The sequence below is a fragment of the Phascolarctos cinereus genome, unplaced genomic scaffold (genome assembly GCF_003287225.1).
Source record: "Phascolarctos cinereus isolate Bilbo 61053 unplaced genomic scaffold, phaCin_HiC Scaffold_5;HRSCAF=322, whole genome shotgun sequence".
Classification (NCBI taxonomy): Eukaryota; Metazoa; Chordata; class Mammalia; order Diprotodontia; family Phascolarctidae; genus Phascolarctos; species Phascolarctos cinereus.
The window spans coordinates 303,990,418-304,008,808 of NW_027555958.1; the positions used below are offsets into that span (position 1 = coordinate 303,990,418).

Genomic DNA, 18,391 nt, shown 5'->3' on the forward strand with positions numbered 1-18,391 from the left:
TATATCTATATCATATATGTATATATATACACATACACTCCTTTGTTGTCTGACTTGGAGAGGTAAGTTGGTGGGAATGATGGAAATTTCTGACTTAGTAGGAAGAGAGGGCAGTGTCATGACAAAATGGTAGAGAAAATGTTAGGGCCATACAGACTTGAGGTGCCCTCAGATTCCATTATCTGGTCAGTTGTCTACTTTACTTATACACAAGGCCAGCTCTGCCCCCATCTGTTACAGTTAAGAATTAGAATCTGCATCTGAGAGATACATGAAAGATGATGGTCTGGCACTTTATGGAATGATGTGGACAGTAGATAAGAGGCTATGTCTGGATCATTGTTTTAAGGCTGGAAGGAACTTCTGAGATCATCTGGTACAAACTAGATCATCATTTAGCAAGTGAGGAAACTGAAGTCCCTAGAGCATAAACAATCTGCCTAAGGTCACATAATAAGCAGCAGAGCTGGTACTCGAACCCTAGTCTTTAGATTCCAAATCTAACATTCTTTCCACTGTATTACGCAGTCTTTTAGGGGACAGTCTAGACAAAGGCTTTGGGCAAGAGGAGATTAGGCGTGAGGGGTACAGAAAAGCAGTTTGCCTAGAGTAGAAGATGTGGACTAGAAAGCTGGAGCTGAACTTGGTTAGGGAAGGGCATAGTTGACAAAAATTGGGTAGATTAGGGAGAGTAGGGAGTCTAATTCTTATGGGTGGGGAAGCATGACACTTGGAAGACAGAGTGTAGGAGGATTGAGTGCAGCCTTATACAGCCACTCCGGTTAAGGTCTCTGGGATTACGGGCCCCCCCCCCCAACTGGGGGGCAAGGCCTCGTTGCTCTCTTCCTGTAGCTGCAAATCTGGCTCCTAGTTCAAAAATAAGCAGAATTCTTAGGATGCCCAGCTTGCTAGGTGAGATGGCTTCAGGTCAGGCTCATTTCCCATTCCTCCCAGGAGACTGGGAAGCTGACTTAAGCTCTGAACTTCTCTAACCAAAACTGTTCTCTCTTTGTATCTCCCCAGCATGTGCCTATGTGTGTTGGGAGGTGGGGGACATGGGGGTATGTGGCAAACAACTAGGAGAGAAGAGAGATAGGGCTGGGGTCTGGCCAGGTAAGGAAGAGTTCAGCCTATATGGAGTAGGGGACAAGCTGTGTGCTAGTAGTGAAGAACTCCTGGACCTTTTCCCAGCTACATCCAGTTTCATAGGGGAATTAGAAGTAGAAGGGGTCTTAGAGATTAGCTAGTCTGAGCCTCCGGGTTTTATAGATGAGGAAACAGGCCCTGGGGAAATGATTTACCCAAGGTCACCTGAACAGTAAGTGTCAGAGCCAGGATTTAAATCCAGGTCCTCTCACTACAGATTCAGTACTCTTTCCTTTGCCTTCAAATCTGTTCCTCCCCCATTTTCCCCACCACATTCCTCCTATTTCTTAGGGAAATTATCAGACTAAGCAGGGTGTAGCCCTGGGGTTCCAGGTCCTGGCTACAGTGGACTGAATCCAAGTGCATAATTTCTGGCACACAGGGGAAGGGGAGGGGAAATGAAGGTGGAGAAACGTGGCTATTCCTACAGCTCCCCTGAAGAAGTACAATCCAATACAGGTCTTTTTAGAAAAGCAGGTTTATTGGTCAGGCTGATTACCAGGATGCAGTCACGAGAGACTAGGAGCCCTGGAGCCCAAGAGAAATGGCCTCATAGCTCTGCATCTCCCTCTCCCCCTCCCATTCCTCTGAAAGCCTGGCCCCCACCAGCCCATCAGCACCAAGGGACCCTGGGCCCCACCCACACCCCATCCTCCATCAGCTATTTCTTCATCTCTCCAGAGGAAGAAGGGAACAAAAGGGAAAAAAAAAGCGAAGCATGTATAAAAGAGGTTTGTGTCCCTAAGCTCTCTTCTCAGAAACAGCCCCAACCCCACCCCCCAACCCCACCCTTGGCTGAAAACAGCTGAATGCAATTCTACAGTATAAAATAATCATAAAGCAAGGCAGCTTCTGGAAGAAATGAAGGGGCAGGGAGCAAGAAAGGAAGAAGTGGGTATTAGGCATAGAAGGATAAAGCCCCCAGTTCTAGGCTTCGATTAAAGAGTGTAGAGTTAAAGATGCCATCGTTGGGGCAAAGCTGCCTCTGCAATTTATATCCCCAGAGGGGAAATTGGGCTAAGGGGCTGGAGTTGGCACTGCGGGATACTGAAGGGAATATGGTCAAAAGTTAGCAGAGATCGTGTCCTGCCAACTGCAGACATTATCCCACCCCACCCCCAAAGATACAGGAGAGGAACTCCCCGGAACAGGAAAAACAAAGCTAAAAAAAGGCCAGAACTGTGTCTAACTTGGGAGAGTGGGGGAGGGGAGTACTAAGCAAACTGCCAGACAGTGCCACCAATAAGCCTGGGATAGGGTATGAATACACGTTCCCTACCCTGGTTTCCTCTCTTCTTTTCTGTCCTTTTCTGCTACACACACATATTCCTTCTGTCTCTTTCTGTCAGAGACACTTGTGCCCCTAACTACCTCCAAAACCCTAGCTAGTCATAGTTTTCCAGCCCTACTTTCCATTTCACTGATCCAGACGCAGCTGGGCAACAAGAAATGGGGCAGGCTTGGGTCATACTATCCAGATGAGGGGCGAAGTTTGGCCAAGCCCTCCTGACGCCGTCAGGTGGGCAGGATTGTCACAGTGGGTCAACCAAGGCAGAGAGCTTGCCCCAAATCCTGCAGCCAAGCCCAGCTTTTAGCTTGGGACTTGCCCCTTCTCAGTCCTTCCTCCTGCATCTGGCAATGGATCTGCTGTACTCTTGGGAGTGCTGGCTGGATGCCTAGTCTGTTCTTTATGCTGCTAGGGAGGGGCATTTCTCCTCCTCCCTTCCCCCAGGCCCCACCTTCCAGTGATCCATCTTCCCTCACAGCCATGTGTGTACGTGCCTGCATGAGTGCGTACACGTAGATGTATATGTTCCTTCAGGCTCCAGCCCTTTTATGCTAGGACTTAGGCCAGGGATTTGACCTGGCCTGGACATCTGTTTCCCTTCCTCAAACCCTACCCCTAGACAACTATCATGGCTCTGTTTGCTCCATACTCCACTGTCCCAAACCCTAAAGTACCTTCCTGTTCTTTCAGGAAAAAGCCTCCATTTCCTCTAGGGGTGGATATGGCTTAAACCCCTAAAAGATGGGGTTTAAAGGCATGTTTATAGAATAACTTTGGTGGGGGGGGGAGACTAAAAAGGCAGGAATGAGAGCTGGGAGTGGGTGAGGGAAAGGGGATGGTAACATCTCCAAAGGCTTCTGATGGCCCTATAATGGAAATGGCAGCAACTTCTGGCAGGCCCTAAACTGGATAATTGGAAAATGAGTGATGCCTTTTTAACTTTCCTACCACTAAAAATATCATAGTGGCAGGTTCTCCCAAAGTCTCCTTTCCTCCTAAAAGGCAGGGAAATGGAGGGGAAAGGGGTGAATTCTTTATAATATATTTTCAATTTATAAAACTCTCAGCCAATGCCCCAGGCTTGGGGCAGACAGATAGAAAGAATGAAACAGAGACAGAGAGAGTTCAGAATAAGTAAGGATCTGGGGATGGGGGAGCAGGTAGGCTTCCTCCCACTTCCCCATCCCCAGAGCCTCCAGAGAGCATGGCTCTTCCTTTCCCTCTCTGTCCAGCTCAGTCGCTATCACTCTTGTCCACCAGCACAGCATCTGACTCCTCAGTGATTTCCAGCAGGGTGTGCATGTCAGGACTGCTCCCTCTCAGGAGGTCGGTGCCCTCACCACCATCATCTTCGACTCCATCCTCTTCACCTCCAACCTCCACCATTTCTGTGGCCTTGACAACCTCAACTTCCCCTTCTCGGATCTTCTTGACATGGAAGGTGAAGGGGGGTACCTTGTAGACAGCGGTCTTGGAGCGGGCATACACCACATGGTCAGGGGTGAAGGACTTGCGCAGCTTGTCCCGGGACGTCTTCATCTTCTCCCGCCGCTCGGCTGTCACGATCCTCGTGCCCAGCTTATTCATTCTCTTCTCCAGGTTGTGCCTTGTCTTCTCCAGGTTTTCTTTGGTCTTCAGTCGGGTCTTCTCCAGGTTCTCCCTGGTTCGCACCTTGGTCTTCTCCATTTTCTCCTTGGAGAAGGCTTTCTTGAAGTCATCCACTCGCCGAAGGCCACTCCTCTTAATGCGCTCAGCTCTGGACTCCTCGATGATTTCCTCGACTTCTACTGCCTCATCAGAGGACAGTTCCAGGGTAGCATCATCTTCAGGCTTCTCTCCCCCCTCACCCAGCTCATCACCTTCCTTCTCTGGCAGCAGCTCAGACTCCTTCAGGGACTTGCTGATGCTCAGTTTGGCTGGTAGTTTCACTTCATCCTGGTGGGAGAACACAAAAAATGGTTCGGGGAAGAGAAGAAAAATCAGAGCTCAGTGGGCACAGACAAAATGTGTTTCTGAGATAGCCCAGGACCATGAACTGAAGAGCTGTGGGAACAGCAGTGCCTCCTAGACTCTTGGCCCAGCCTTCACAGCCATCACTGAGGGGAGCAATCACTGTAGAGAAGGGGCCTACCTTTCTGAACTGTCAACTAACTGCCATCAGTGGGCATGTAAGCCCAAGAGCCATGGGAGTGGCAACACAAATCACTCACTAATCGTAACTCACAAGGCTTCCAGCAGGGCCCCTGAAGCTGTCACCCTGGGAAGCAAGCTTTGTGTATGGGACCTGTCGACTTCTGTAGGTACCATAGCCTTGCTTCTTCAGCAGCCACAGCGACTGGAGATCAGAAAAGTTCTTGCCACCAAAGTCCTTGGCACTGCCAAATGGTTCAACATCAGAAAAGGATATTTGATCAGTAGAAAGACATGAAAGAAGATAGACTGTTGTACCCTAAGGACAATTGGACCTTGCCATCTGATTTGCAGCTGAAACCTCTTACTTTAGAATGTGAACTTCTTGAAAGCAGGGAATAAGTCTTGCCTTTTCTGTTTGTATTGCTACTGCTTAGTACACAGTAAGCACTTAATGCATGCATGCATGCATTCATTCTGGGTGTGGTTTCTATGTTGAAGTTGGAAGAAAGGCTATAGTCTGGAGAATATGGAAAGGAATGGATTAAAAGATGACTGAAGAAATATGATAGCCAGAGTGTGATGATTGTAGAGGGAGAGCAAAGCAGTAGGCCTGGGGAGGGGCTGGAGCATCAGAAATACAAAGAGTTCTGAGAGGCTACAGAAGGAGAAAAAGTCCCAAGAAGTTGGGATAAATTATTTTGTAAGCAACTGGGGAAGGATAATGCCACAGACCCCCAGGGCAGGGCCTACTTTTACCCTTATTCTCTTGGTATCTACTATGCCAGTGACCATAACTAGCCCTGCAAAGGAGGCAGAGTGCCCTCTGGTGGTCACAGCAGCACATAGATTTGAACAGTCAGCTTAAAGAGTAACAGTAGTAGTAGTAGTAATGATGTTTCTACACTTTTAAGGTTTGCAAAGTGCTTTATCTACATTATTTCATTTGAGTCTTATAACAATTTCCATTTTGCAGAAGCTAGGTACACACATCTTTCTGGGTGCAGGGCCAGTACCACCATGATGTGGGGCAAGATGAGGACTGAGGACATGGTCATAAAGGTCTGGGGTCCCATTTATCCCCCTGAAATCTCCCAAGTTCCTTATCATTTCAGAACCAGTTCCCAGGGCTAAGGGGGAAAGGCATGAATAGTGCATTCATACTTGCCTGGGATGGGGGTGAGGAAGAAGGTTAGCGGTCATGGCTAGGGTTAATCCCCTTTCCCAGGTTACATTATTGACTTCTCTATAGCTAGGGCCATTCCCTCCTGTGGAAAAGGGACTACAGAAGGGTGGCTGTGAGCCAAATCCATGTTTCCTTCCCCATTCTTCTCTTACCTCCCTCCCCTCGTGGTCCACTGTCTACTCCCTATCCCCCTTGGAAGTCAGAGAATTGTTTAACTTTCCAGTTGTGTTTTGTTTTTCGAGTCTGTTTGGGACAGAATCTAAAGTGCCTTTTCCCCACCTTTACCCTTACAGACTTCAAAACTCCCTCTTCCCACCTCCACCCTCCCAGGACCAAACTCATATTTGTGGATAGAAGGACAGTCATGGTCATCTTTTCCCTGGATCCTAAATATCCCCACACACTCCAGAAGAAGGGGCATGGAGGGAGGCAGAGATTGACCTAAGAGGGAATCAGGGAAGCATGGAGTCCAAGGATTCTCTCCTCTCCACTCCATCCCTCTCTCGGTCCAGGAACTGCAGAGTTTAGGGGTGAGAGGAAGCTGGTTTTTACAGAGGGATTCCCCTTGTCCTCTAATCTCTGCACACAATATTCTCCAGGATAAAAAGCGGGAGGCATCTACTGTGACAAAACAACTGGGAAGTCAGCTAGGCTGGGAATAACTTCTTTCCAAGGCAAGGGATGGTGGTAAAAGTAAGCGCCCTATGTTTTTTTGCCCTGTGTGATCGTGCATGAGAACATGAACACACAGACAGACACACACACTCTCACACACACACACACACACACACTCAGCGCAGCTTGATGTCTCCACAACAACCACCACCGGCAACAAAGATTCTCTTCCTCTTTCTTTCTCCCACCCTTGCATATCCTCCAGTTTCCTGGTTTATATAAAAAGTTAGGAACACCCCCTCCTCCTAACTTCCTTCCTTCCCTGTCAACATCATTAGCTAGGACAAAGGGAACCACACCTCTTCTTCCAGGCTAGGCAACCTCCCCCCACCCCCATATCCCCGGAACTCTGAGGCACCCGTATCTCTCTTTTGTTCAACTACAACTCCCAGTGGACAAAGGGACCGGTGCACAAGGGATGCTGGGACTTGTAGTCTCCCATCAGTAGCTTCCTGTCTCTTCATCCTCATTTGTGATTGATAAGAGGTGGTTTCTCCAGTGCTGAGGTACCCTAACCGCGATCTTACCAGCCCCCTCCTTATCTGGGAATGGGTCTCCTTTTTTTGCTCTTGCCTCCTCCCTCTTGCCACGTTCTAGCCCTTTTACTTAGGATATGTGGGAATGGGGGTTAAACTGTGCTCTGCCTCTTTCAGTTCTATTTAAGTTTCAGCTTCTACCACTTTACCATCCATTGCCTCCCCATTAGCACATTCATACTTCCGTTCCTGGGCAAGACAGGGCTAGAGGAGCCATCTTAGAGAAGACTTTTTCCTTCACTGACCTCAGGAGCTGGGGAGGGGTAAGGCAGGGAATGCCAGGCAAAGACAAAGGGCTGCTAGAAGAGTCAGGAAACTGCCGCAGCAGCTGGGAAACAGACCAGCATTATGTCTCTGCCCTGCCCCCCACCCCTTCAGCATCACTGGTCCTCCCCACTGCTCCACCCCAACCCCCAAAGCTGAGTTGGCTCATTTTCCTAGACTACGAATTTCCAGGCAGAATTTAGGGCAGTGGGCTGAGGTAGGGGGTGAGACAGGACTTATAAAGCCTCTATTGCCTCCTCCCTATTCACAGCCCCTGGTAACCTGGCCTCTGGGGATATCTCAAACCAAAGTAAAGGATGATTGATGCACACTTGGGGAGTCTGTGCCTACCAGTGAAGGGTAAGGGAAATAAGTTGGGATGTGGACTAGTAGTGGAAGAGGGAAAGGAGAGAATATTGTTTGTTTTGGGGAAGGGGTTTGGCTCTCCTAATCTGAAGAGATACCTGGAACCTGTAAACTCTTAAAGTGGAGGTTCACTCCCAAGAATCAATGGGATAGATGCCAAGGGGATCTAAGGGATAAAAACATTTGCCCTTTTCTGGTTGGGGTGAGAGGTAGGGGAGAACATCTGTGGTCTGAGTTCCTGGGTCACCTTCCTTGTGTCCTGGCATTGAGGAGATGGGACTTGTACTGGCTCTGGGGAGAATACGCCAATGAGCAGGCCCTCTTTGAAGAGTACCCCAATGAGACTCCAAATTCTCCCTCATTGAGTTGATTCTTTTTCGTAGAATCATAAAATGCCTAAGAATGTCACAGCTAGAAGGCCCTTAATGTCTAATCCCCTCTTTTTTTCCCCTCACTTTCTAGCCCTGGTTCTCTGGAGCCCAGTCTTTAAAGCTATTATAGTTTGCTACAATAGTAGCCACATAGTCTAACAGACTCTTCCTCACCCTGGGCCCACAGGGCCCACCACTCTTTACCCCATTTCCCTGACAAGCCCAACCAGCAAAACTGTGACTTGCTCAGTTTTAACATTTTTGTTTAACAAAACCACCACTAGCATCCAACTTGGTTTCCAGAATTACTTTTAATGTAACGTCTGAGCATATGCACACAGAGTTCTGCCCCTCACCCCCACCAACATCCACAAGGGCTCCCTACCAACCCTGTGTCAGACAGAGGTGAAAGGTCTTGCCTCTGTTAATTCCACCCATAAGTCAGAAGAGCTACCTGATGGGATACCAGAGCCCTTAAGCCCCTTCCTTTAAGAACTACCATTTTTGTATGAGAATCCCTGTTGTGGAATGAAGAAAATTCAGGGAAAAGAAAATACAGTCATCATGAGGCCCTAAATATGAGCTTCTTCTGAGCCTAGGCAGTCTCCACCCTCTTTCTTCCATGTAAAGAAAACACTTTGGGAAGAAGCTTATCAAATCTGGGAGGTATCTGTTAGAGTATAAGATGAAGGAAGGTTTAAAGATTGTGAAGCTGAAGGTATGCTTGTGTAAGAGTTAGGGGAAAGGGTGACAAACAAAACAAAATCTCTAGGACTTCAATTCTTGGTTGATAAGTCAAAGGTGTTACAGACATTAACCCTAAAAGATAACCCTCCTACCCTGGAGAGAAAAGGAGGCTAAAAACCCTATTGGGCCACTGCATTTTCCTCCTTCTGCTGGCTTCTCTTGGGTTGGCAGCTCTTGGGCACCCCGCCCAGGGGAGGATCTGGCAAACACAAAGAATCTCTTTGAAAAAATATTTTATTTTTTTAAGTGGAAAAAAAATGCAAATATTTTTCCCTCAGCTGGAAAAGGAGGTGTGGAGCCTTTTGGGGGAGGTCTCCAGATAATGCTCCTCCTCCTCCCCTCAAACACCCCTGGCTGCTTTTGGCTAGAGTATTTCCTAGGAAGGAAAGGCAGGGAAGGAGCTGAGGGAGGATTTTGTGCAGAACTGGGCGCCATAGGCTCATTCTTTAACAGTCAAGTTCCATGAACTAGGGATTGGGGGTGGGGGTGGGGAAGGTTGTAGCTCAGACATGGAGTTTGCTTTGAGGACTCTTGCTTAAATCCTAAAACTGGATGGAATAGACCCTTCTTCCCTTCAATCCCAAAACAGGAGGGTGGAACACCTCAAACACACACACACACACACACCCTCTACCTCCCCGTTTTTGCCCATAGCCTGCTACACTATGAATGAGGGGAAGATGCCTCTCTGCGATCAGGGTACCATGTGATCCCAGACACTTTAAATACCCCCTGCTTCTGTCAGCTCCTCAGGGTTAGTCGGGGACCCAGACTGTGGGTAATAGGGCACTGTCCTGGGTGCCAGGTCAAAGGGTGGATGCTCAGGCATAGTCTCAGGCAACAGGTCAAAGGGCACAGTCTCAGGTAGAAGGTCAAAGGGCACGATCTTGGGTGTGAAGTGCTCAGAGGATGTTTTCGGCTTCTTCTCAGGCTAAGGTGAGGAAAAGGGGTTTAAAAGGGATGTTGGGTGGGTGAAGAATGTATTGAAAGGAAGAAATCCTGGGGGGCATGCAGGGGTGAAGCTGGTGAGTAGGGAGAAGAAACAAAAGCAGAATGGAGTTAGACTCTAAGTAGGAGAGTTGGAATAGGAGGAAACCAATTTAAATTATGTCTCCTTGGTCCAGGGATGGGTTGGGATGCATAATGCTGAAGCTAGATGGCAAAAGATACTTGCGAGCTGGGGACTCAGAAATAGATTCTATTTTACACACACACACACACACACACACACACACACACACACACACAATGTCCTCCCCTACAATTCCTTCTACCAGTACTTCTCTCTGTCCCAGTCATTCTTCCTCTTAGCAGGAATCTCGGCCTCTAGATCCTGCCCAAACACACACAGCCATCAGAGAACAAGATGCAACTGCAGCTTTTGCAGTGACTCAGAGGCAAAACTATGAAAAAGGCAAATTGAGTGAAGGTACAGATGAGGGAGAATAAAAGGCTTGGGGGGGTGGGGAGGAAATGAAGGGCTCAAGGAGGAATGGGATACGAGCTCCCAAGCCCCTTCCTTTATATCCCACCTTTGGCTGAACCATGAACTAGGCCAGTTGAGAAGAGTCAGCCGAGCAAGCTTTGGGAGGAGAGGGTAAAGAGAGCAAGTAAACAACTTTGCCATCCTCCCAGTCTGGATGCCCAGCCCCTACACAGCTGCTGATGCAGACTTTGATTAAGCCCTCGGGCAGGGAGAACACAGGGTAACATCTAGGATGGGAGAAGGGAGAGGATAAGGAAGAGGAACATCCTGCCCCTCCCCATCAGATCAATTTCCCTTCTGCCACATCACTTCTTCCACAGCCTCCTCTCCACCCCCTCCTTATCCCACAGTGAACAATGGTATACCAGAATGGCCTAAGAGATTAGAAGTTTAAAAGACAGGTCAGCCCTAAATCTAGCAATGCACTGAGCTGGACCTAATTAACTCTAGATACTTAGGGGTGAAGCCAGACCAATCTTCATACCAAAATGGCTTGAGAGAAAAGAAATTAGAAGACAGAGACCCTATGAAAGTTCGACCTGCACCCAAATGTTCCTTCTAACTGATGGCCAACCTCTGGGAGGAAACAGAATCAATCCACATCATCCCACTTTCCAGTGTCACTCAGTACTTTTACGGTTCCTCAATAATTCAATGCAGATCAAATCTATTTCCAGAAGAATTTGAGGGAAAAGGGGGTGGGAGGAAGAGAGGGTTACTCTTGTTGGATATCATTAAGAGCAAAGAAATTGGGAGGAGTGTCAGATTTTGGAGACACAGAGCTATCCCTGGAGAAAGGTTGGGAAGGAAGTACCCACTCTGGCAATAGCTGCTACATCATAATGCCTGGAGCCATTTAAAAAAAAAAAGCAGGTCCTAGCTTGTACTGAAAGTTAAAAGGGAGAGGCTGGGAGTGGGAGTGGCAGCAGGGATAGGTAGGATTGAAGGTCAAACAGATTTTTGGTGAGGCCATGGAAAAAGGAGCCAAGGCAACCTTCTACCCAGCAGCTGATGTGGCATCTCAGATTGAGTTGTGGATGAATTCAGAAAGCTCCTTTCCTTAACCTCACTTCTAAAGTCAAAAGCTCTAGTTGTGAACTCCAAGACTCTGTTCCCACTTGTGTGTAATGAGAAGAGGAATCTCTGAGGAAGGTCTCTCTGTTCCCCCTGTCCCCCATAGCCCTCCCATCATCATGGAGGCAGCTAACTACCTTGTTCAATTTATATAAAAGCAATGATGACCCTAAGCACACAAGAGCTATTGACCGTGGCCATTTACTCAGCTGCTGCCAGCTCTGGGTTTCTGTTGCCTAAAAGTCAAGATCAGCCCAGCTCCTCCAGTATGCATATACACCACACAGGGAACGGCTGTGTACAGCCTCCAAAGTGTACACCCCTCCCAATTTCCTTTCCATTGTTGATGGTCCCGCCAGTCACTCAGGTTCAAAATCTTAGAATCATCTATCCTTCCTTCTCTTTCACCCCACAATCAGCTGTCAAGTCTTTACAGACTCCACTTCCACAACATCCTTTATGTTTGTCCCCTTCTCTCTACTTACAGAGCCACTACCCATCAATTATCCATCACTTTTCTTCAAGGTTATTATAATAACCTCCTAACTAGTCTCTCTACCTCTGGTCTCTTCCTCTCTCTAATCTATCCTTCCAACAGCTACCAACATAATTTTCTTAAGGTACAGGTCTTCCCAAGCCACTCTCTTGCTCAAAAACCTTCAACAGTTCCCTATTATCTATAGGATAAAATACAAACTCCTTAGCTTGGCATATAAGATGTTTCACCAATTGCCTCCAAACTATCTTTCTACGCTAATTTCACACCATTCCCATTCATATAGTCCTTTTGACAGGAAAACTGGATTACTAGCTGTTCAAATCTCTCTTGCTTCTTTCTCTCTCTCTCTCTCTCTCTCTCTCTCTCTCTCTCTCTCACACACACACACACACACACACACACACACACACACAAACACACACAATGTTCTCCATTACTGGAATGTACTCTCTCCTCATTTCTGACTTCTGGAATCTTTATCTTTCTTCAAGGCCTTCTTGATTCTCTATCCTTTCCCTCCTCAGATTTTCCTGAAGCACTTTTGCCCGTGAATAGAATGAAGTATTAGCCCCATATAATGTCCTGAGTCCCAAATACATGAAAGAAACCTGTACCTGAGATAAGCTGGCCTATTTTTTTTTAATGAAGATGCAGGATGGAGGGGGAAGAAAGAAAGGAATAAGCATTTATTTAGCACCTATTATGTATCAGGTACGTGCTAAGTGGTTTTTTTGTTTTGTATTGTTTTATTTTACAAATATTACCTCATTTTATTCTCACAGTAACTTTAGGAGCTAGGTGCTTTTATCTCCTACTTTTTTTTTTGCTTTTTAATTTTTAAATTAATTTACTTTTAGTTTTCAACATTCACTTCCATAAGCTTTTGAGTTTTAAATTTTCACAGCCCTCCCCCGCCCCCGAAGACCTGTGCAATCTAATATAGGCTTTACATATACGTTCTTATTAAACATATTTTCACATTAATCATGCTGTGAAAAAGAATTAGAACAAATGAGAGGAACCATGAGAAAGAAGAAACAAAATTTAAAAGAGAGAGAGAGCAAATAGTATGCTTCTGTTTTCTACATCTTACAGTTAGAGAAACTGAGGCAGAGGTTAAGTGACTTGCCCAGGGTTACGCATCTAGTCAGTGTCTGAGGCCAGGTTTCAACCCATCCATTGTATAACTAGCTGCCTCTATGAAGAGGGTTGGGGTTGTGGGAGTGGGGATTACTTTATGAAGTATGTAGGGCTGCAGTGTCAGTCTGTTTCCCTGTACCTCCATACACATATACACCACTCTTGTCTTTCTATCTGACCAGTAGATATATATGTCAGGTCCCTCTGGTCCATCTAGATCTCCTCCTCTTTAATCCCCATAAGCCATAATCCATAAGTGCCTTCCAGTCATTTTTTTATAAGGAAAATTTAGGTCAAGACCAAACCTATGCATGGAAAACATGGTGTAGTTTGAGGGGTGTTGCGAAAAAGCCTTCCTAAAAATATCTCCCTTCTCCCTAGGGTACTGGAAGTTCTCATCATTAAAGTCCCTTCTTACTCTTGAGAAGGACCTGGATACAATCTAAACAGCTGCCTAGAAGTTAGCCCATTAAGCAATCAGCAATATTAGTTTATCAAATTAATTATCATTCTCCTATCCATTACCTGATACAATTAGATATCAGGCAACTAACTTTTGATTTGAGGGTTAGGACAGGAAAGGGGGAAAGGCAATGTCTTGAGACTTACAAATGAATTACCATGGAGCAGAGATCTGGGAAGAATACTGAATTAGAAAGGGCCACCTTAATATGGTACTTCCCTCCATTCTCAACACCCCTCCACAGAAATTGGGAGAAGGGTGTGAGTGGTTAATAGTGAGACCAGAACCCTATCACCTTATTTTTATTTTATTTTTTTGGTGAGGGCAATTGGGGTAAAGTGACTCGCCCAGGGTCATACAGCTAGTGAGTGTTTATGTGTCTGAGGCCGTATTTGAACTCAGGTCCTCCTGACTCCAGGGCTGGTGCTCTATCCTGTGCCAGCTAGCTGCCCCCAGATCCCTATAACCTTGATCCAACAGTTTGGGGCCTTCCTTATCCCTATTCCTGCCCTTCCTTTTTAAAAATTAAATCATATAATGCCATGGTATAACATCCCACAAGAGATTAATATCATGATCATATAGCCCATCTTTGGAATGAAGACCACAGGTAGGACCCCCATTTCCCACACTCCTCCAACATACAGATGGGAGATTCTGTTTTGGCCATCAATCCTTCCCCAGACCCCTCACTGAAACACTTATGAATTCTGCCTAACATCCTAATTCTTAGACTTGGGGTTTTGCAATAAAAGGTGGGAACTTTATTCACCTCTATAAGGTCTTCTGAAAGTCTCTGCACTATTTTTCCCTCTTTCTTTTCCTGGACCCAAAGCCAAACTGCACAGGATACTCTTGCTCTCTCACTATCTGCCTCTATACCCCCAAACTTTCCCTCCTGTATTCCCCTCAACTAGAACATCTGCCAAACATCCTGGAGGAAAAAAAAACAAACTCCCCTAATCCCTGCCTAGGGAAGGAAAGAGAAACAAAGGACAAGTACTGGGGACTTCTTTCCCTCTCCACTCAGTCACCAAGGTGGAGTTTTCTCCGAGGTGTCAGCTTGGTGTTGTTCCCATTATTTACTAAGTCTGAGAATGGGTGATGCAGCATTCAAACAGACCCAGCTTTTGCCAGTCTGCCTTGCTTTCCGCATCATTTCACGCAACCAGAGTCCTAGTTCTTGCAATCCACCATCCTGTTCAGAGAATGGCCTAACATATATATCTACTGGTCAGATAGAAAGACAAGACTGGTGTATATGTGTATGGAGGTACAGGGAAACAGACTGACACTGCAGCCCTACATATTTCATAAAGTAATCCCCACTCCCACAACCCCAACCCTCTTCATAGAGGCAGCTAGTTATACAATGGATGGGTCTGAAGTTAGGAAGACCTAAGTTGAAATCTGGCCTCAGACACTGACTAGATGCGTAACCCTGGGCAAGTCACTTAACCTCTGCCTCAGTTTCTCTAACTGTAAGATGTAGAAAACAGAAGCATACTATTTGCTCTCTCTCTTTTAAATTTTGTTTCTTCTTTCTCATGGTTCCTCTCATTTGTGCTAATTCTTCTTCACAGAATGATTAATGTGAAAATATGTTTAATAAGAACGTATATGTAAAGCCTATATCAGATTGCACAGGTCTTCGGGGGCGGGGGAGGGCTGTGAAAATTTAAAACTCAAAAGCTTATGGAAGTGAATGTTGAAAACTAAAAGTAAATTAATTTAAAAATTAAAAAGCAAAAAAAAAGGAGATAAAAGCACCTAGCTCCTAAAGTTACTGTGAGAATAAAATGAGGTAATATTTGTAAAATAAAACAATACAAAACAAAAAACCACTTAGCACGTACCTGATACATAATAGGTGCTAAATAAATGCTTATTCCTTTCTTTCTTCCCCCTCCATCCTGCATCTTCATTAAAAAAAATAGGCCAGCTTATCTCAGGTTTCTTGTATGTATTTGGGACTCAGGACATTATATGGGGCTAATACTTCATTCTATTCATGGGCAGCTGCCTGGCCCAGTGGATAGAGCACTGAACCTGGAGTCAGGAAGACCTGAGTTCAAATCCAGCCTCAGAAACTAGCTATGTGACTCTGAGCAAGTCACTTAATCTTGTTTGCCTCAGTTTCCTCATTCTGTAAAATGAACTGGAGTAGGAAATGGCAAACCCTTTTAGTATCTTTGCCAAGAAAACCCCAAATGGGGTCACGAAGTCAGACACCAATGAAAAACAATACTTCGTTGATTTATTCAACTAATATTGACCAAGTATTTACAACATAATGTGCCACCTTGTGTGGCACTATATGATTTGGAGAAAAAGGGAAGATTCAGCTGGTGTAGTTTGGGGATGGGAAATAACCCCTTTATGTTTTCTTTCCTCTTTTCCCTAAAATGCTTCAATTTTTAGTCTTTAATAGAAATGTCAGTTCCTTCTCTCAAAGCCTTCTTTCTTCCAGCTCTTCCTTACCCTGTGCCTTACCCCACCCTAAAGCTATCAGAACTTTAATTGGAGATAGTCACAGGAAAACATTCTCCACCAGCTGGTGCTGGGAGAGGAGGATACTAGGTCCTTTTTTTGTTAAGGGGGTGCCTATAGGGAAGGGAAATCCCTGGCAAGTTAAGTTACTGGGGCTCAGACATTGGGTGGGGCAGAGTCTCTCTGTCTCTCTCTCCTTCCCCAACCTGGAGAAAAATTTCAGGTCTTCTGTTTCCTCAAGACCACTCCCCACCCCAACTCTCCAAACAGTGTGAGGATCTGCACAAGATAAAGGTTAGATCACCGAAATAACTACAGGGTGGCTAAAAGACCAATGGAACCAGGGCCCCATGAATTCAGAGCAGTATTTTATAACTCACTGATCCTGGCTTCCTGAGCTAGAATGAATAGAACATTTAATGTCAGTAGAGTGATAGTGAATTTCAATTATCTCCTGTTTCCTCTACTTCTTTTAGTAAGGAGAAAATAAGGCAGAGATCCCAACTTGGACATTAAATAAGACCCCAAATCTAAAAGCCTGCCCAGCTGCTTCAATTATGCCTTCCCACCGAAACCTCTGGCTTTAATATAGACATAATTCACTAGAAACTGCAGGGATCCCAGTTAATTTCACTTTTCCTAATACCATTAGCCCTGTAATAACTTTTACTAATCGTGCAAGAGTCAGCCCTATCTGATCAAATGGGTGGAGTAGCAAGCTACCAAGTTTCTCTAAGTCCTCAAAAATCTGTTATACCAAACTAAGGAATCCAGGATCCCATCTTTTCCCCCTGCCAGTTGTCCCACTTGAGAAATTTAAGGGGAGAGCTGATTCTCCATTCTATCAAATTGGGGAGCAAAATAACGGGAAGGGAATTAGGAGGGCCAGCCTTGCTGGCAAGAGCCCCACGGGTGCATGCCTTAGCTCTGAATCACCAAACTATATCTGGCCAGGCCCGCTGGAGGCCCCAGTCTCAGGGAATGGACAACCAGTGTCTGCTTACAGGCACTGCCACTCCAACCCTTTGGCCCAGCCCTTCCCCAAGACCCCTCCAGCCTAAGCAGAGCAGCTTTCCCTCCGCCACTTTCCCATTTGTTTTCCTGAAAAGTTTTCTAACTTCATCTTTTGACAGAAGCTGGGAATTTCATGCTGGAAGGAATAGAGCCTTCTTGTATCCAGTAGGAGGGCAGGAGCTAGAGAATGGTGACCCTCTACTCCATCCCTTTTCTCGACCCCCACAACATACAGGCAATGCTGTTACCTGTAGGTCTGGGAGTGAAGCGAGTTTAAAGGGGTCTGATTCTAATGGGTCGTACAAGGAGAACGCTGAGAGCTAGGTCCGGGAGGGAGCTGAAAACAACCACCTCCGTTCCCCAGACTGAACACACCCGGAAGAAGGGATGATCCTCAGCTCTGGGGCAGATGGAGACGGGGATGGGGACCGGGACAACTCTCCTCTCAGGCGGGACAGCCAAAGATGAGCGCACTGGATTCCCTCTTCCCTTCCCCAGTCTCAAGGGGCTGCAGTGGCAAGGTTTCAGGAAAGTTGAGTGGCCTGGGGATGGCGAGGACGAGGCACGGGGGGGAGGCAGGCATGGGGAAGAGGTGGAAGGGGTCTGCAAGCTTGCGCTCACCTGGTAGATCATGACTTTAAAGTTCCGGCGCCGTAGCAGCTCCGCTTCGTTGACCTCGAGCTTCTTGATCTGGCCGGCCTGACGCTCCAGGCTGCCCCTCACGGTCTTCACGTTGACGCTGACCTTGCGCACCTTCTCCAGAAGCTTGCTCACCGTGTTGCTCGTGGTGGCGTGTGCTTTGCTTAGTTTGCTTAGCTCCCCCTGGATGCTCTGCACGGCCCCCTCCATCTCCGCCTGCCTTTCCTCCAGCTGGGCCTGGGTCAGCTGGATCTGGTCGACAGCGCCAATGATCTTGTCCAGCAGGCTCAGGACCAGCACTCCATTCACTTGGTCCGACTTGATCAGTTCCTCGGAGCCCCCCGACAGCTCCTCCGCGGGCGCCCCGGGCGGGGACGACTCTGGGACCCCAGCCTCAGGGTATACCGCGAGGGGCTGCTCGATGATATGAAGCGGTGTGTTTTCCATGGCTACCCGGAGCCGCGTGGGGCCCTGAGGAATGGAGGTGGAAAGCTGCGAGGGGGAAGAGGAAGAAGAGGCAGAAAGAAAGAGAGAGGGAAAAGAGAGGAGAGGAAAGGCGAGGAAACCTGAGCTGAGTCCGTGTGCAACCGGCCAGCCGCCAGGACAGTGGGGCGGGGGCTCAGTAAACTCCCAAGCCGAAGCCGAGAGACTCGTAGCCCATTGGTTGGCCTTACCCCAGAAAAGGTGGGGACCGCGCGAAAAAAAGGGGGGGCAGCGACTCTGGTGGGCTGGGGGGGCAGGAGCACAGTGCCCCACCCTCCCTGGGATGGTTGGAATATTTGGAACAGGAGGCGAGGGCCTCCTTGGCGGGCAGCAGGGGCGGCCGGGAGTGGGGCTGGAACGGGGGCGGAGGAATGCAGGGCTGGGCGGGGAGGTA

At 47.1% G+C, this 18,391-nt stretch overlaps 1 protein-coding gene across 1 annotated transcript; it reads right to left on the bottom strand.

Annotated features, from left to right (window-relative positions):
• Window positions 1-1,606: 1,606 nt before the first annotated feature.
• Window positions 1,607-18,156, bottom strand: CAVIN1 (caveolae associated protein 1). The gene is made up of 2 exons (XM_020972708.2): window positions 17,497-18,156; window positions 1,607-4,369 (listed from the first exon to the last, which is right to left on the bottom strand). Exons 1-2 carry the CDS (start codon window positions 17,959-17,961, stop codon window positions 3,668-3,670), a joined length of 1,167 nt encoding a protein of 388 aa, XP_020828367.1. The 5' UTR covers window positions 17,962-18,156; the 3' UTR covers window positions 1,607-3,667.
• Window positions 18,157-18,391: the final 235 nt, after the last annotated feature.